Genomic DNA, 18,053 nt, shown 5'->3' with positions numbered 1-18,053 from the left:
AGTGCTATATGTGTATTGGTTTTCTAAATAAATAAATATTTGGATTAAATTATAGTTAACACTTTGTTCTTTTTTTAAAATATGTGAAAATATTAAATCATATCCTTTAAAGTAAAAAAAACCCGATATTTTCATGAATGACTTTTTCTGGAGAAAAAAACCCCACAAAAATCCCCCGATTTAAAGGGGGACCACGTGGTTATGCCACCCCCTTTTATGGAAGCCAAATTAGCTTGTTATTGAAGAAGGCACGGATATTTATCTCCCAAAGTAACGAGGACTCCAAACTAACGAGGACTAACAATTTATACGAGGTGCGTAAACTGATAGACATTGATACTCTTTTGCTGTCATGCATCTTGTCAGTCAGCATTGTTTTCTATGTAAATTTCCTGTTGGAAAGTTACTCTTCTGAATATTTTAAATTACAGTATCTGTGTGATCTAAAATAATGAAAGTACTTGTGTAATTTAAAGAAACAAGAATAATGATCTGTGGAAGGGCATACTTTAGCAGTGCATGATCTATTGACTGTAAAGACCGAAATGATGTCCAGATTTTTTGTTGATTTTATCAAAGAAACCACGACGAGGGCTTTTAAAACTACAATATACTAATGTCGCAGTTGATTTAGAAAAATCTCGAATAATGAATAGTATATAATGAGTAAGACCTGACGAGAGGGGGTGAGATAGATCCGTACCCCTCCCTCGGGAAAATTCAACCATATGAATTTCACAAAGTAAAGTTAGCAAAAGAAGGCCTCGGCGAACAAAATTATCCCTCGCCCCCCTCTTGAAAAATTTCTTGATCCGCACAGGTATTTACGTGGCAGATATGTCATATGCTTCTTTTATTATTTCTTTCGTGTTATTTAACTTTTAATTATTTGACTCGTTTCAAAGGGGTATGCACAGGGTCGCAATTTTGAAAGTTTAATTTTAAAATTTCTATTTTGTTTTTTGTTTAAAATTCTTTTTAGTAATGCATATCTAATGTTCACTCAAAATTTGAGTGTCAGTCGAAGATTTAAGACTCACAATTTTCTTGGTTATGTAAACAAGGCTCGTGTTATGTGTTTGTCAACATTGGTTCAATATACTGGTAAAAGTCCATTTTCAAGCTATTTCTTTTACCTGCTAAAATGTCTTGAACATGAATGTTAAGTTCCTCAGTAACGTTTCTCACATTCGTTTTAGGTCCAAAAATGAAATTTTCTTTTCAACATTCAAAATATGAACAAAACCATGACCTGCATGGATGATTCAGATGTTATTTCATTATATATGACTTCGCCAAAGTGTTACGGAAACTTTCCAAATCCGTCACAAATATACGTATGCTGACAACGAGTTTATACATAGTAAATCAGGCATACCTGTTTCGAGAAAAAGTCTCTGGTGCAGAGAAAATTTAAAAAAATGCTTTGAAATCGTGCTTTATTGTTGTACTATAACTGTGACCTTTATTGAGATGGTATACCGGTTACATCCTATATAGTACCAGTTGTAACCTTTTAAGTTTAACATGCTACTGCCTATATTGATATTGATGGTGCTGCTATACATGTACCTATTGCGCCATGATTGTCACTGGCGTCGGAAGCAAATTGAAAGGGAGGGGGCTAGACTCATCAAAAATCTTTACAAGCAAGAAAAAAACTAGTTATGTCCAACTTTGAAAAAATGATTCCAACGCCTTTGATATTTATCGTGCTGCTGTCTACTGTAATATTTATCGTGCTGCTGTCTACTGTAATATTTATCGTGCTGCTGTCTACTGTAATATTTATCGTGCTGCTGTCTACTTTAATATTTATCGTGCTGCTGTCTACTGTAATATTTATCGTGCTGCTGTCTACTGTAATATTTATCGTGCTGCTGTCTACTGTAATATTTATCGTGCTGCTGTCTACTGTAATATTTATCGTGCTGCTGTCTACTGTAATATTTATCGTGCTGCTGCCCACTGTAATATTTATCGTGCTTATACCTACGGTACTAATTATCGTGCTCTAACACGTTCTACATGTTTTTGTTTATAACATTTACTGGCCAACATGACACATACGTACAAAATTATCCATAAATTTGATTTTATTGGTAAATTAAGCCCGAAGTGTTCTATGTTAGATTTGATCACGCCCCCACAAAAATTATCATCTCGATATATTCAAAGAACGATTCCTTTTTACTTATATATGTATATTTATACAATTTTTAGCAATTGCTAGATTAAATATTAGAATATTCATTAATTTATTCAATTTCATTTCTTTTAATTATGCAAACCCCGCTTTTAACTTGCGCCCCAAAATATGTCATTTTAATTCATTGGACACTACATTACAAAATCGATTCGTTGTGTTATCACAGACAAAGACAATGAAAAAAGTAAACATATGTATGTAAAAAAGCTTTACAATTCATGTAGAAACTGACAAGACTGAAATCCACGCGACCTTTCCGCATATGATCATTCAAATTCCTTAAACCATTTTAAATACAGATGATCGATATTGTAAGAGTTATCTTTCATTGTCCTTACTTCTCTTACTTGGGATGCATTCATACATGCATGGACGTATATGCTAGAATATATGTGTACGATTAATGCACACACCCACAATCGGGATGCAAATTTCTTCTCATCTTTAAACTAATGATCTGCATGCGAGTTTTCTTTTTTAATAATTTTACGAGCTGCTTTCTACATGTACGTTCCATTGAATCATTTTCCCAGTTCATAAATGTACATGCAGTTATATGTATAATGAATGCCCTAATAATGTGGTAATTGTGGGTTTTTGTTATCGAATTATATGGACGTTTTATTGCGTCTCATTGTATGTCTCTTTTTTCTATGTCTTCTTTTGGGCGAAAATCGCAAATTGCACGTCGTTCTAAGGAAACGATATCTTAATTCCTGCTCATGTACACAATCTCATGATATTTTTTTATGCTATCAACGTTAAAAATTGTGAGAATATATGCTTGATTTACTTACATACATGAAAAAGAACTGAAAAAAAAATTAGATATGTATTAATTTTTAAAACAAAAAAATATCATTGTCGCGTGTATGGTTTATTTTGAAGCCAACGAAGTAAAAAAAAAAGAGATCTATCGGATGCTTGAATTGAAGTGAATAATAAATAAAAGGTAGAGTAAACCTCATTTATCAGTTAAGATTTCTAAAAAAAAATCTGGACATAAATTTAAAATTGAAATTAAAGACCAAATTAAGATGCATGTAGAAAAAGTGCACGTGAATTACCGTGTGACGGTGTTACCGAGTGTGAATGTTAAATTAGTTTCTGCAATAATGAGGGAAACCATATTTGTTATCACATTAAACAATGAGCAACTGTTCCGTCCATTTATATAAAGTTTAGTACACTATTGCGTGTTTATCTTAATTTGTATTTCGACAGATTGCATCAGTGGCGTCGTAAGCAAATTGAAAAGGAAATAATGAAAATCCTTATCCGTGGGGGGGGGGGGGGGGGGGTATACCCATAGTTCCAAAAAAAATTTCTTACCTACCTAAATGAAAATAAACTTTTATTCATTTAAATACCCCCCTTTTTGAATGGAGTATATATATGCAGATTTTTTTTAGGCCAGGGGAGGGTGTTGGTTCCGAGGGATAATTATTGAGTTTGCCGGGGAAGGGGGCCAAGTCATATTTTTGGTAATTTAAAAATGTAAAGTTAAGAAATTTGAATTTTTTAGGGGCCGGTCCCCCTCCCGATAAGATCTGCGCTTGGTACATATGGATATACAGTTTAGACAGATATCGTATTTAATCATGCGTGCTTCCTCAAGGACGAACGAATCTCGTGCCCGAATCATGTTTTCATCACTATATAGAAATAAACCTTGAGGTTTTATTTCACAAAAAGATATTTTTCAAAAATCTCAACAATACGCATATATAACATGGACGTTTGGTTTATTTCGTATTAAACCTGATCAATTTACCTAGTGTGCATGATGCAATATCACATCAACACGCCACGTGATGTCATGCGCACATCGATTTCTCCCTAATAAGGGAGCACGTGTCGCTCGTATCTCCCATATTTGGACCTTGGGTTTCGCCATATTTGGAAGTTCTAAGCCATATTAGGTAAGAGATTTTCAAATGTTCACCAAATTATCCCAAAGTAATTTACAAGTACTTTCATTGATTAGAATCCGTACATTGATAAATTTGTGTGGATATACATACAGCTTGTAAGATAATTCGTCGTAATAGGAGAAAATGTGTTACTACACAATATATTTGTTAATATTGTTTCATGTAGCTTTCCAGATCGCTTGTTATCTTCGTTTGATTTTCCCTTTTGAAAGGTGGGGGTGGGTTGGGTGGTTGGGGTGGGGATAGAGTGGGGTACTAGTATTCTTATTTGAAATGACCGTGAGAGTATCGGTTTTTGTATTCAGCATTTCTCGCTCATTGCTTTTCCCCCTTTTTGTAAAAGGTAAATTTTATATATTTACATCTACCAAGTATTGTTCCCTCTATTTCTTACGGAAACTTATATTTAATTCATAGCTGTATAGAAACAGCCAGACTGAAATCTACACGCCCCGTTTATCGATTGGTCGAAATCTACAGCGGCTGAAACTGACAAGAAAATGACAGGACAGATATCGACACGCCCTGTTTATCGATTGGTCCAAACCTATAGCGACCTAGGAAAAATCATGGACTGCACGAACTAATCATGACGATGTCAGACTCAAAGTCTCACAGGAGACGATTTGGCTGTTTCTTTTAGCTAACGTACTAAGTCTTACGTACATTAACAGTAATTTAGTGAATTTTACTTACTTTTCATAATCAATTTATCAGTCAGCTAAAAGAAAGATGTTTAAGATATAAACAATAAAATGCTTTCTTTGATGATTCATTCGGGTTATGAAGGTAGCGATCATTGCAGAAAAAATATACATAACCCGCGTTACCGCTAACGCGGGTTATGTATTTTTTCTGCAATGTCGCTACCTTCATATCCCGAATGAATTGCCAAAGAAAGCATTTTATTGTTAAATAAAACACTATTGTCATCCCATTCTCAATATCATATGCAGCCTATCTTTTTTCTGTCCGGGATATACATGTAGTCCTCCACGTGCGTCTTAGATTTCGGATCGATTTGACCTGATTTGCCCCTGAAACACATCTGTGTGCATACATAATGAGGCCTATACTCAATCAAATTGTTTAAATCGATATTAAACGTTTTAGAACGAAGTGAAAACCTCTAGTAACATAAAAAGTATAGTTAGAACCATTTTAACAAGAGCCTGGACTTTGTGTAGTTGTGTCAAATAGCAATGTGACGTAGGTCTGTTTATTTCATCGCTGGCCACTCTGTCATGGCTCTTTGAAATCAACAAGATTTGTCTGGTGTTTGAGTTAAGACTAAGCAATCGTTGCATATTTCGCTTGAACCAGCGTCATTTTTAACTTGTTTTGACGGAGGAAATAGATAGCTATACCCCACTGAAAGTCCAAGGTCTTGTTAAAATGGTTCTAATTGCTGACAAAGTTGGTATAGCTTTTAATTTATCCAGCTATCGGCTTAAACATGACATTAACATATCGATTATTCATTTTATTGAATATGCGTATCCTCGAGCTCATAATGAACAATCTAATAAAAAATTAGTTTTATTTATAGATACATGTACGTTATACGCTATCGTAGAGGGGCGGGTTTACACTTCTAATTTTAATTAGATTCCATCATGGATAATCATGCAATCGTGCATATAACACATTTAGAGCTATGTCAACTCACTATTAGATACGCGATGCCTAAGAGAGAGAGAGAGAGAGAGAGAGAGAGAGAGAGAGAGAGAGAGAGAGACGGTCGGACGGACAGACAGACAGACAGAGACAGGGAGATTACATATATCATAACTCAATTGTTAACAATATGAAAACATGACCCCATTTTCCTGTCTTCATATCGAGACGGGAAATGCGCAAGTTGTTGTGGTTTGTGGTTTGCGGGGGGGGTCAACGGAATTCAGAGAGAGAGAGAGAGAGAGAGAGAGAGAGAGAGAGAGAGAGAGAGAGAGAGAGAGAGAGAAAGAGAGAGAGAAGAGAGGAGAGAGAGAGAGAGAGAGGAGAGAGAGAGAAAGAGAGAGAGAGAAAAGAGAAAGAGAGAGAAAGAGAGAGAGAGAGAAAAGAGAAAGAGAGAGAGAGAGAGAGAGAGAGAGAGAGGTCTTTGTTGTAGTCCCTTGTCGTCACTGCATTTTTTAAACCTGTAACCTGATATTTTTCTTCAGTTGAGTAAACTTTTCACCTCTTCAGAAATGTCCTCCGTCGGATCGAAGACTTACAAAACATTCCTGTAATGAGTAAATTGGGGTTGATGTTCTTACAAAAGCCCAACCTTGTAAATTGCGTTTTTGGCGCAAGAAATATTGTCATTCTGTCCAGAGACATAAATAACATTATTTATGTTATTGTTTTGTTATGTTATTTATGTCTCTGTTCTGTCCAAAAAGAAATCAAAATGTTTTTTTAATGTTAGTACACGTATTTTGCTTCTGTCTATCAACAGACATGAAGATAATGCAAAAATTGGGATGTCGTGATTTTAATAAAATATTGAAATCATAAATACGGTAAACGTTATAGATCATTTTATTGGGTCTTCAGACGGTTAATTTAATATTATCATTCATTTATTTAAAATAATCAGTGCACGTGTTTACAATCGAAGGTAGTAATAATATTGAATAATAACATAATTCAAACGTACTTAAATTGAAAGTTAGATTTGAAATTAAAAATACATTCTCTTCTGGGGTTTGACAATATTGTCACAGTGAATTTTTTTTTTTACAACTGAATGTACGGTACATGGCCGTGGCCCTTTATCTTTCGAGTGTTTATTCAAGCGTGTCTATCAGATTTACCTGTATATTATACACAGATAAGCACACTTCTACTCTTTACTTACTAAAAAATAATAACGAGGTACAGCGTAAACGAGTGCCTTCAAGAGAAATAGCGTGTATTTCCAGACACTGTAGCATTTTCGTTTTGCCGAAAAGCAATCTGTAAAATAAATCTTGCGCGCTAGGTTGATTGTAACGGGAAATCGGGAAGAAGTAAGTGGAAATTTTTTACCCATGTTTTGTAGTTTTTCGTCTTTCCCAAGCCAGTAAAAATAATTTTAATGACAACTTTAAAACGAACTTGATTAGTGTTAAATTCATTCATTCATAGCTTACTTTAAAAACTTAAAGATTAAACCACGAACAATGAAAGATGTGAACATCCCTTTGAACGTGTTAAACGCACATGCTCATTCCATAATCAATCCGTGAGATAATCAACAAAGGCATAGTATTTTTACTTTGATTCAGTTTTGTTTTATTTTTTATTGATTAAACAAAACTTCCAAAGAGTCAACTGATTAAATATCCCGTTTTCTGGAGTAATATTCATTGTACAGTGATTATAGACCGCGCATTGCCTTTATTATAGAAGCGTGGATAAACCATGTGCAGCGCAAGTAGCTTAAGGTTGCACTACAGTATTAAATTCTACTATATATTCTTACCAAAATTGCACAACTTTACATACAGATTAAAAATTCAAAACGAACTTCTGGAAAAAATCCTCTTGACATCTTTTTAAACAACGCTTCATTTACAAGTTTCTAGCAAAATACACACGTGCATCCAGCAAGGCGTGCGACTTTGTTTACATCGAAGTTACACATGTGCTTGAAAATCAAGCCCGGGACTTTTCACCCCCCTCCAGAAACAACGCGCATCAAAAATTCAAATGACCTCGCATTATTACAAAACTGGGATAGTTAGACCTCTTACACATTGTTTTTCATCTCATACAAAAAATCAGCTCCTGTCTCGAGCGGAACCGCCCCGAATTCAAAGGAAAATTCGGGAATTATTTTGGCTCAGCCATGTTTTGACGTGAACCTTCAGTGAAATACTGTTATGACACCTGCAATATAACTCATTTTTTGTTATCGCAAAATCAACATTAATAAATTGATTAATACTCATTGTGTTGTGTGACTAAAAAAAAATTATGAAGATATCTACTCATTTCAGAAAGTTATGAGCGATTTTTAAACACCACGGTGTACACGGTGGCCACTGATTTATGAAAATATGATCAAAGTTATACTGTATGCATTTACACGGTGTTTTGATATTCAGTGATTTTTTGGTTTTAAATTGACAAGTGATGTATGAAAATGTATAAAATGATGCAAATTAATTAATATCATGTGGACCCCAGAAATTATGTCGGCCAAAAATTCAATGACCCTGCCTCTGGGGGGTGGGGTAGAGAAAACGTCATTATTTCATACAATTTATGAAAATGGTGAGAACCTTTGTCCAAAATAGCATGGTATTGTTCTAATCTAACTAACATGAGTGATACATCTCAGCTGTTTTCCGCTTTCGTATCAATATTTCTCAATTTTGGACATAAATTGAGCATTTCTTACTGTAACACAAGGGCCTAAACAACCGATTTTATTTGATATTCACACCCCGTAGAATATTTTGTTGTTTACGACGATGAATACTACATCGCATTTGATCTGCTAAAAAATTTCCGGACAGTTTAGACGGTCCGATCTACTATAAATGGCTCATTGTTTTGAGGCAGTAGAACATTTCAGAGGAAATCTGGGCTAATTTTGTATGCATCATTAAAAGCAAAATAAGCGTGCTGCTGGCTACAAAACCCCATTGTTTGTCATTTTTCGTCTAAACACACTGATTTAACACCTAAAACACAGGTAAAACAACTTTTAACATACCAAACCCGTTTTCCTGCAGGTTGCACTACAGTATTAAATTCTACTATATATTCTTACCAAAATTGCACAACTTTACATACAGATTAAAAATTCAAAACGAACTTCTGGAAAAAATCCTCTTGACATCTTTTTAAACAACGCTTCATTTACAAGTTTCTAGCAAAATACACACGTGCATCCAGCAAGGCGTGCGACTTTGTTTACATCGAAGTTACACATGTGCTTGAAAATCAAGCCCGGGACTTTTCACCCCCCTCCAGAAACAACGCGCATCAAAAATTCAAATGACCTCGCATTATTACAAAACTGGGATAGTTAGACCTCTTACACATTGTTTTTCATCTCATACAAAAAATCAGCTCCTGTCTCGAGCGGAACCGCCCCGAATTCAAAGGAAAATTCGGGAATTATTTTGGCTCAGCCATGTTTTGACGTGAACCTTCAGTGAAATACTGTTATGACACCTTAATGGTGTTGATGTTAGTTTGCCTCCATCATGCTTATCCGCTGATGTGGTTTAGCGTATAAAGACGTTTTGGCGATGAATTATTTGCAGTTTTTTATTGTAGTTAAAAAAAACCCCATACTGCTGGAAAAAAGTCTTTATATACACTTTAATAAAAAAATATAACTGATTATTTAAAATGAAAAAAAGGTGATTATGAATATATGATGTACAGCCTGTTTAGCCAATTAATTAATTTAGGGCCCATTAGTAAAACATGTGATTCTGTAAACAACTACCCTTCCAACACCCCCCCCCCCCCCCCCAAAAAAAAAACCCCAAAAACAACTTATTGATGACACACAAAATATAATAGCAAACTAACACAAATAACAACATTTCTTTCGATATCTTATTTTTTTTTTTTCATAGGTCTGTATTTCAATCAATTTTGATCAAATGGTTATATGCAGACTAAATAATGGTGGTAGATTACATACAGTTTGTTGGGTCTAGGGAAGGGGTGGGGGTTAAGAGGGTCCAGACCACAGTCCCAAAGGAAAATCCACGAAGTCCTCATCATGCTCATAGTAAATTAACTGAAATTAGGCCTCTGGGACCCCCCCTCCCCTTGGCCTCCCCCAGCTTGAAAGACACCTACACCCTAAGAAATCTGATATGCAAGAAGCTGCATGTCATATCAGTACCTATTATAATGATTTTGTACTTACATGTACTTTCATCAAAATGTTAGTGACAGATACATGTAAGAATGGCGATGGTGCAGTACAGCATATTTTCAAATTTTGCTAATCTATGTTATCAGGGATAGATAAATTTACCCATTTAAATCAATTATGGAACAAGACCCCTTACTAAAGATTAATTGGACTGTGCAAAAATAACAAGTATCGTTCTAGAGCATTCTATCATTCAATTCATGCTGTTTTTTGTTTACAAAAGACCTTATTTTTGTGCGTTTAACATTTTATGTTGTTCACATGCATGCATACAATAATGAGGTCAGGATATTATTTAGATGCAAAGCAGAAACAATGGGCAAGTTTTTAAATGAATCTGTCCTCATAAATTACATTTCAGCCCTCAACCCATTTACGTTGTTTAACATAGCAGAACCACAATGTCAAACGACAAAACCAGCGCCATGAGCAACGGATCAGATTCTAGCGGAGATGAAAACCATGAGAGAGGGAACTGGTCTCGGAAACTGGACTTTGTTCTGTCCTGTTTATCCTATGCCGTTGGACTTGGGAATGTGTGGAGGTTTCCCTATGTCTGCTACAGGAATGGAGCAGGTTAGTATATTTATAGCCTACAGCCTAACAGGTTGTGGTTATAGATGGTGAAGAGTGAAAATGCAGTCGTTTTTTTATCTGTTGACAGTAAGCTGACTGATATTGATACTATGGTGCTCCCCAGACTCCTGTAAATTAATGAGTTCTTCACAAGGCATCTCATCACTTCATGTCACTTCTAGTACCAGTGGTTATATAATATTCTACTGATGTATAAACATGATGTAGTTGTAATACATTCTTACTCTGACTCCTTCTGTAGAGAGGTTCATAGATCGAGGCACATGGAAATATCACATGGGTGGATTAGTGCTGCCATTGACAGCTCTTTGTCTTTCTGGCAAATTCTGTCCCAAGTTGAAGGCCATCAAAAATCAATTGATGCCTTTATGTCCAATGTTTTCTTGTGTATTAGTAAAATGTATTTGTGAAGTAGTTATCAGTAATTTTATGAACTGAAATCAAAATACCTTAATAGTCAAATATTAATTATAAATGTCTATAATGCATGCAGGTATCACTGGCCATACTGTTGTTTTTAATCTCCTATTAATATATAAAAAGACCAACAAGTGTAATTTTGTCATAAAATTTCTCCTACTTATCCCACAGTATGAATGGTTTTCTGACCTTGACCTTCTAGATGACATAGTCAACTTTTCTTCAGTATTCCTCAATTTTTTGCATTTTTTTTTGTGTCGAATTAACTTTTTAAGATATTTCATCAAGTCCTTAGGTCTTATTTCTAGTTTCTGATAGTTCTAAATGACCCATCTCCCAATTTCAAAATCACAGTCACACTTAGACAATCAGATTCTCATCTGCATATCTAACACCCAAAAAATAAAAGTGAAGTTTTAAACCTGTATTGACACAATAGATTAATTCATGTTTTGATAATTGTTTTTGATTTTGTTGTTGACAGGAGCATTTTTGATTCCATTCGTTATTATGCTGTTCATCACTGGTATCCCCCTGGTGTTCATGGAGCTGTCCCTGGGTCAGTACGCCAGTGCCGGAGTCGTGAGGGTGTGGAGAGCATCCCCCATATTTCAAGGTGAGTACAAGAATACTTTTACTTGTGCTCTTTTGAACTCAAAATGACCTCATTTAGAAAGCTTTATCCGGTAATGCAGAGCGGATTATGTATATATAGTGACATTCAACTCTTTAGCCATCCTTTTTCCATTGTATTGTGCGTTTTCTGATTGAAGTATTACGGAACAATTGACGCATGTTTGAATTTACTTCTTAATATGTGTACCAGACTGACTCTGTCCTTTATTCATGAGAGTTGGAATTAATTCTGATCATAATGGCTTATTTTAAGTACATTTAGGTCAGTTCCCAAAATAAAAACCAATGAATTGTAATGATTTTAAAATTGTCTAAATAATGCCAAATGGATGACAAAACAAAAATCCCTACTCAAAATGTGATGTAAGAATTAATAACAAAAACTATGCATGTAGTCTCCAACAAAGATACCATTTATCATAAAACATATTGGATTTCCAAGAATTCCAAAGATTGTAAAAAAATACGTTTTGCTGTTAGGGTAAACCTGGAGTCTGATATTACAGCTGTATGTCATATTTTCCAGATCAAAATCTTGTATCAAAATCAATGTTAACTGCTTGCTAAGACTGGCTCTTAAAAATTTTTTTTAAGAATATTGAAAAATATTTTTATAAAACCCATGCACAGGGCCTTAAAACAAGTTTCAAAAGAAAATGCTTTACATAGATGTATGTTTTCCAGATAATCAGACTCGAATTTGTCGAAATTGATTTTATTTATTTAGTATCTCCTGCCTTGGTACAAGTCTTAAATTATATGCAGAGAGAACATGAGAAAAATGTTTCTTCTTTCTTTTGATGTTTGTGATATATGGCGTATTACTGTGCCAGGACTTTTGTAAATTGTTAATGCCTATTTTGGTTGACTGTAAGTAAGAACTGTTTGGTTTAAGCTACATGCAACACTTGAAACTGATATGTTGTGTTCTTAACTAAAATGTCTTTCTAGGTATAATAACAGAGAGAGAGAGAGAGAGAGAGAGAGAGAGAGAGAGAGAGAGAGAGAGAGAGAGAGAGAGAGAGAGAGAGAGAGAATATCTTAGTGTAATAACAGAAAGATATAATCTTGGTGTAATAATAGAGAGAGAGAGAGAGAGAGAGAGAGAGAGAGAGAGAGAGAGAGAGAGAGAGAGAGAGAGATGTCATTGCATAGCTACTCTGAATTACCAGTATTAGGAATGAAGATGGATGGTAACAAGCATAAAAAAATAACTTCAGTCAAAGATGCAATGAATCCAGTTAATCTATGTGCTGAACTGCAGAGAATGACATTTTCATTTTTTCTAGAAAATGTGCTAGAAACAATGTATTAATTTGGTGTCACGTCAGCAAAGCAGAAATGTTGCGAACATTGTAGGCTGCTGCGTAGGCACAAATTGCTAGCAATGTGCATGCTGTGCCAATTATTTTTAATCATGGGACTTCTTTGTAAATACGTTCTAATATCATGAAAAGCATAGCAGATTAATGTCATCCTAGTTGTAGATTCTATAGTCAGAAATGTGACATAATAATCAGATATAAAGACAGTTCATCACACTATAATTTTATAAATCCCAATTGTTGTAAAACTGATAGCTCACCCCAGGCTGCTTTTTAGTTTTTCAGATTCATCGATATATATATACCTCTAAATTATCTGATCATCCATCAGTTATCCATACTAAGCATTTAAGTGTACATATTGATCTCACAACCTGGAAAATATTTTACAGCTGTCATTAATAGTGCCTGTTTGGGAGGGTAACAGTTGAAATTGACACCCCCTGCCTGAGAAAACCATTGTCAACCAACGCAAAACGGAGGTTGACAACGATTTTTGAGGGGTGTCAACTTCAACTGTCACCCTCGCAAACAGGTAATATTTATTTTACTATACTGAATGAGCTTAACTGACCTCTTTAGGAATGATGTGAATTCTACGGCGAACTGTACGCGCATAATTTACATACATACAACAATTCGTTGTGTTACCAGTTGCCAAGTGTGTTGCTTACGCTGTGGGTAATAGAATGGATTATAAACTGCGACTAAACCAATCGGATTTCAGTATTTAACATGACAGTATAATAATACGTAATGGGGCAAGAGGTACAAAATATTCTTTTTTGTTCTATGACCATTAATTTTTACTGGCAGTACAGAAAATTTAAAGTCTCTGTGTCACTGTCAGTAATATTTTTCAAATGCATTTCCAAATATATATGGTACATGTATATGAAGGAAGATTATAAATATTAGTCTGATATTCAAATTTTATGCATGCACCAGCTTTGTTTGACCTTGACTTTTCATAGTTCAAGGTAAAACTAGAGATCATTCATCTTATTTCTTGCATCCAGAAATAGAGATTTGATCATGTGATTATAGTGCTTTTATTTTGTGTGTAGTACATGGTCAATAACTTTTTGGTCACAGCATAGAAATAGAAACAAGTTCAAGTGTTGGAAGGACATGTTTTTGAAACCTTGAACGACCTTAATTGATGCTTGCTGGTGACTTAAGCTGATAGATTGGAATGCCTTGTCAATGAAGTGTCGCCTCTCTGTACCATGTGGCAGCCAGGGTAAATGTCCTTTCACATCAGGGTGGGGTTTTTTGGCACAACTTATGTGTTTTGTTTTCATTACATTTTAGCTTGTTAGATTTAAATCGTCCTAAAGTGGTACTCAATTACATTTGTTATTCTGACAATTGAAACCTAAGTTGCACCAGTATACGGGAAATTTTCTTGATATTTGAGAGTTGAAACATCTTGCGTGATAAAGAACATTGATTTCAGAAAATATATTTAAAAACAACACGCAATGCAGAATTCCTGGTATGAAATGTAACCCACCACATGCCATTCTCTCGTATTTCAGGTGTAAAAACCCACTGTTAAACTCAGTAAATCAGTTTATAATTAAACAGGATGTATGGCTGTGCGAATCAATACCATGTCAATACTTGTGCATTGCTGATCCTTATTAACAAGGTCCATCATTAATTTCCAACTACCGTCTGAAAATGATAGTAGCTAGAACTAAGAACTGCTCTAATTTAAAAGATTTCAAAAAGTAAGCTTAAAAAGAATAACAGATCTTGAAATTCTAAATAAATAAATGAGCAATAAATATTGGTAAATATTTTCCAGATGGTGAAATATTGTATGTAGAAACAATGATATAATTACTTTGGCCTAACTTACAGAAACTGTCTTAGGGTGCCAACCCATTCATTCCTATATAGCAGCTTAATCTAACAGATTGGTAATGACCCGTGGCAGATACATCAGTTCTAAAAGGAGCACCTCCTCTATGTCAGAATGATGAATCAGAAGCCAAGGAATGGGGACACTAATCCTTATCAGTAATGGCTGGATAATTCTGTAGCTTGCTGAATCAAATGGAACAATTTGAGTCTCTGGATTTCTAGTTTAAAAACAAACTGCCAATAGATTAAAGATTGGGTTATATGGCCAAGCTAGTATAAGGAGTTGTCATTTTCAAAGATTTCAAAGATAATTCATTGTTGGTCTCATGCATGAGGAACACAAGTTGGATTGACTTGTATCTTGCTTGTTAATTTTCTCATGAGAGAAAAGCTGTTTTGTTATTAAGTTCAATATTATGATCAAGTCATCTGCAGTTATATTAAGTATATGGTAGTAAATTAAACAGTAGATGTTTTATTGAAACACAGTTCTTTAAACAAAATAGGGATAGACCCCAGCGGTTCCTTTTCCTCAAAGTGTGCCTGACTATTTGTGTACATAATTCATGGATCGGTATGATGTAAAATTATGACCTTTTAATGGAATGGGTCTTGTTCATTTTTACAGGAAGAAGGAAATAATGCATAGTGCGAGATAGTATTTAGTATGTAAATATTTTGCCAGATTAAGCAGATTTATATAAGCTCAAGACAAAGGACAAACAAACAGCCCTGCATTTTTTCCCTGTCTACTGTGTTTTATAAATATGAATTCCTGTTTTATTCAGTCCTGCAGTTCTATAGACTACATGGAAACCTCTGTCCCATTGAGACTTTTTACTTATTAATCAGCTAGTCTGTAATGATGACAACCACTGATTATGTAGATTAGATATGCAAACTACTGGTAATTGAATCAACTGGCTTATCTATTCCCTAATTGCTAAAAATACATCCACTCAAGGGTCCCCTAGCTTTGATTTCAGCAGTAAAAAAATAATGCTCAATTCATCATTAAAGTTATTTGTTTTTTTTTCAAATGTTTGACCAATGAAAATAGAATGAATGGTTCATCATTCTATTGAATACATTTATATGCAATGTATATTTTGCAAAAATTGTGCTGAATATTTTTGATAGTTATTAGTAGAAAGTCAATGAAGTTGTACATAATGTATATACATGTACTATTGTTAGTTGGGCATGCAAGTATACATTCATACATCGAAAGATCTTACTTGATTTGTAATAATGTTAGTAAGTAAATTTTATTTAATCAGTTTGTGCATTTACTATCCTTGCAGGAGATGATTAAAAAAACCCTTATTTTTTGGTTATCAATATTTTTCTTTCATGTGAACCTAGCCATTGATGGTTTTATTTACTGTTATTAGACCCAATTTTATTATGAAAAAGGATATTGATGTCATTTAACAGTATTTTGTTAGATTTTCTGCAATATGTCGCCTCAGTGTCATGTTAATAATATGTATGACATGGATAAATATGGGTGAAGTCCCTTGCATATTCATGCAAGTAAGTTAAGCATAGCATACTTTGGACAGTATTTCTTTATTCTAATCTGCTTAAACAAGTTACAGTCGGTTACATGTGTAAAATAAGCCTGGTTGTCTGAAGGGGTTATTTCAGTTTAGATCCTGTTGTATGTAACCCAATTACTTCCATTACAAATCTTTAAAGAGATGTGTTATATTTAGATAAGGGTTTATGATCGGTTACTCAAATATTATTCACCTTTTTACTCCTTTAATATAAAGAAATTTTTATTATTGAAGTACCTTCTTTTTTTACTGCAGTATTTGAGTTTTTATCTCAGCTGAAAAAGAAGGCTGCAGGAAATTATTTGTCATTGGGCTTGCGCCCCTTTGAAGGATTAGGGGACGGGTTTGCATTGAAATACAGATAGGAAATTCTTCTGAAGAAAATGAAGGTTATAAAATGTGAAATAATTATACATGCAGGATATTTTGACAAATTTACAGGTGCAAAAATCTTGCTGTAATTACTGGTAAGGTGGGGTGTTGAGAAATGCATTACTGTATTAAAATTGCACTGAAAAAAATAAAGGGAGAGTGCATTATATTTGTGCATCAATAAATAACTGCAAGGTACTTTGACGATGAAGTTTAATACAAAAAAATCACACTAGAAACCTTTGACGTTATAAAGAGATGTTGTTGCAGGGAAAGGACTTAAAGATAGAGTACATTTTTGATCCCAACAAAACAAAGAAAACAGTGTTTTATTTATTTCAGTCGCTCAAGATGAGTGATTTAGCCAATGAGCCTCTCGTTTTTTTCTTCCTTTTCTCTTTCTTTAGTTTTTTAGGTACCCGTAGTTTCTAACAAATAATAAAGGTAATATATAAAGAAAGCTATTGGTTAAAATTTATAGACATCTAAGGAGTTTATTCATTTCATTTGATCAGCTTTAATTCATATCCAGAAGTCAGTATTTACATGTACTCTGCATGTGGAGCACTATTTACATAGTATTACATAATGAAGTGATATTGCATAAAAACTTAATTTACCCTGCAGAGTCTTACGCAATATAAAGTAAATACTGTGAAATTAAAATTTGGCCCACAGTGCCTTGTTATGGCTGCACTATTTAGCTGTTTCCATAGAGATTTAGATTAATATAGGCGGAGTTATTTGCAGCAAACTGTGTCTTATTATTCTCTCCTATTTTGTACGCTATGAGGATCAAAATTCAAAGCTCCAAACTTATTCCTTCTTTTTTCTCTATTTTTTGTGTCTGGTATTTTTGATTAAAAAAAAACACAGGGAGGCAATAGTGACAACATGTTTATAGGTTTTGAATTCAATATTTCATGTATAACATGCATAATGCATTTTTTTATTTCACAATTTAATGTGCATTGAAATCTTAATATTGCTTCAAGGTGATCAATAATAATGAACATTGGAGAAGATCTGAAGGTCCTGGAGAATTAATCACAAGGAGTTTGTGATTTTGCACATGAAACTTTATTTTATTTGTGGATGCATTATTGACCAGAATTTGGCTCAAAATAGATACCCTTGACTTAAACTACAAAAAATATTCCTGTGTATTTTAATTACAAGTACATGTAGCTCGTTTTATAATGAACATATAATAAAGTATCAAGTTTAAACAAAGCTTCTTAAAACATGATGTAC

General features: G+C 34.2%; 1 protein-coding gene across 3 annotated transcripts in view; it reads left to right on the top strand.

Moving 5' to 3' along the window:
- Positions 1-187: 187 nt before the first annotated feature.
- Positions 188-18,053, top strand: part of LOC105324421 (sodium- and chloride-dependent glycine transporter 2) — a 28,448-nt gene continuing 10,582 nt past the window's right edge. Inside the window, exons 1-3 of one of the 3 annotated variants that reach the window (XM_066076091.1) lie at positions 188-314; positions 10,377-10,591; positions 11,517-11,648. In XM_066076091.1, coding sequence (XP_065932163.1) covers positions 10,417-10,591; positions 11,517-11,648 — 307 coding nt within the window. In that variant the 5' untranslated portion in view covers positions 188-314; positions 10,377-10,416. Of the gene's footprint in view, positions 315-3,980; positions 4,132-6,979; positions 7,137-10,376; positions 10,592-11,516; positions 11,649-18,053 lie in introns of those variants that run through there. The other 2 variants (XM_066076092.1, XM_034444685.2) reach the window with 2 other exon arrangements.

The sequence above is a fragment of the Magallana gigas genome, chromosome 2 (genome assembly GCF_963853765.1).
Source record: "Magallana gigas chromosome 2, xbMagGiga1.1, whole genome shotgun sequence".
In the NCBI taxonomy this organism is placed as follows: Eukaryota; Metazoa; Mollusca; class Bivalvia; order Ostreida; family Ostreidae; genus Magallana; species Magallana gigas.
The sequence above is the reverse complement of the archived record's forward strand: the minus strand, read 5'-3'. Positions and strand labels throughout refer to the sequence as shown.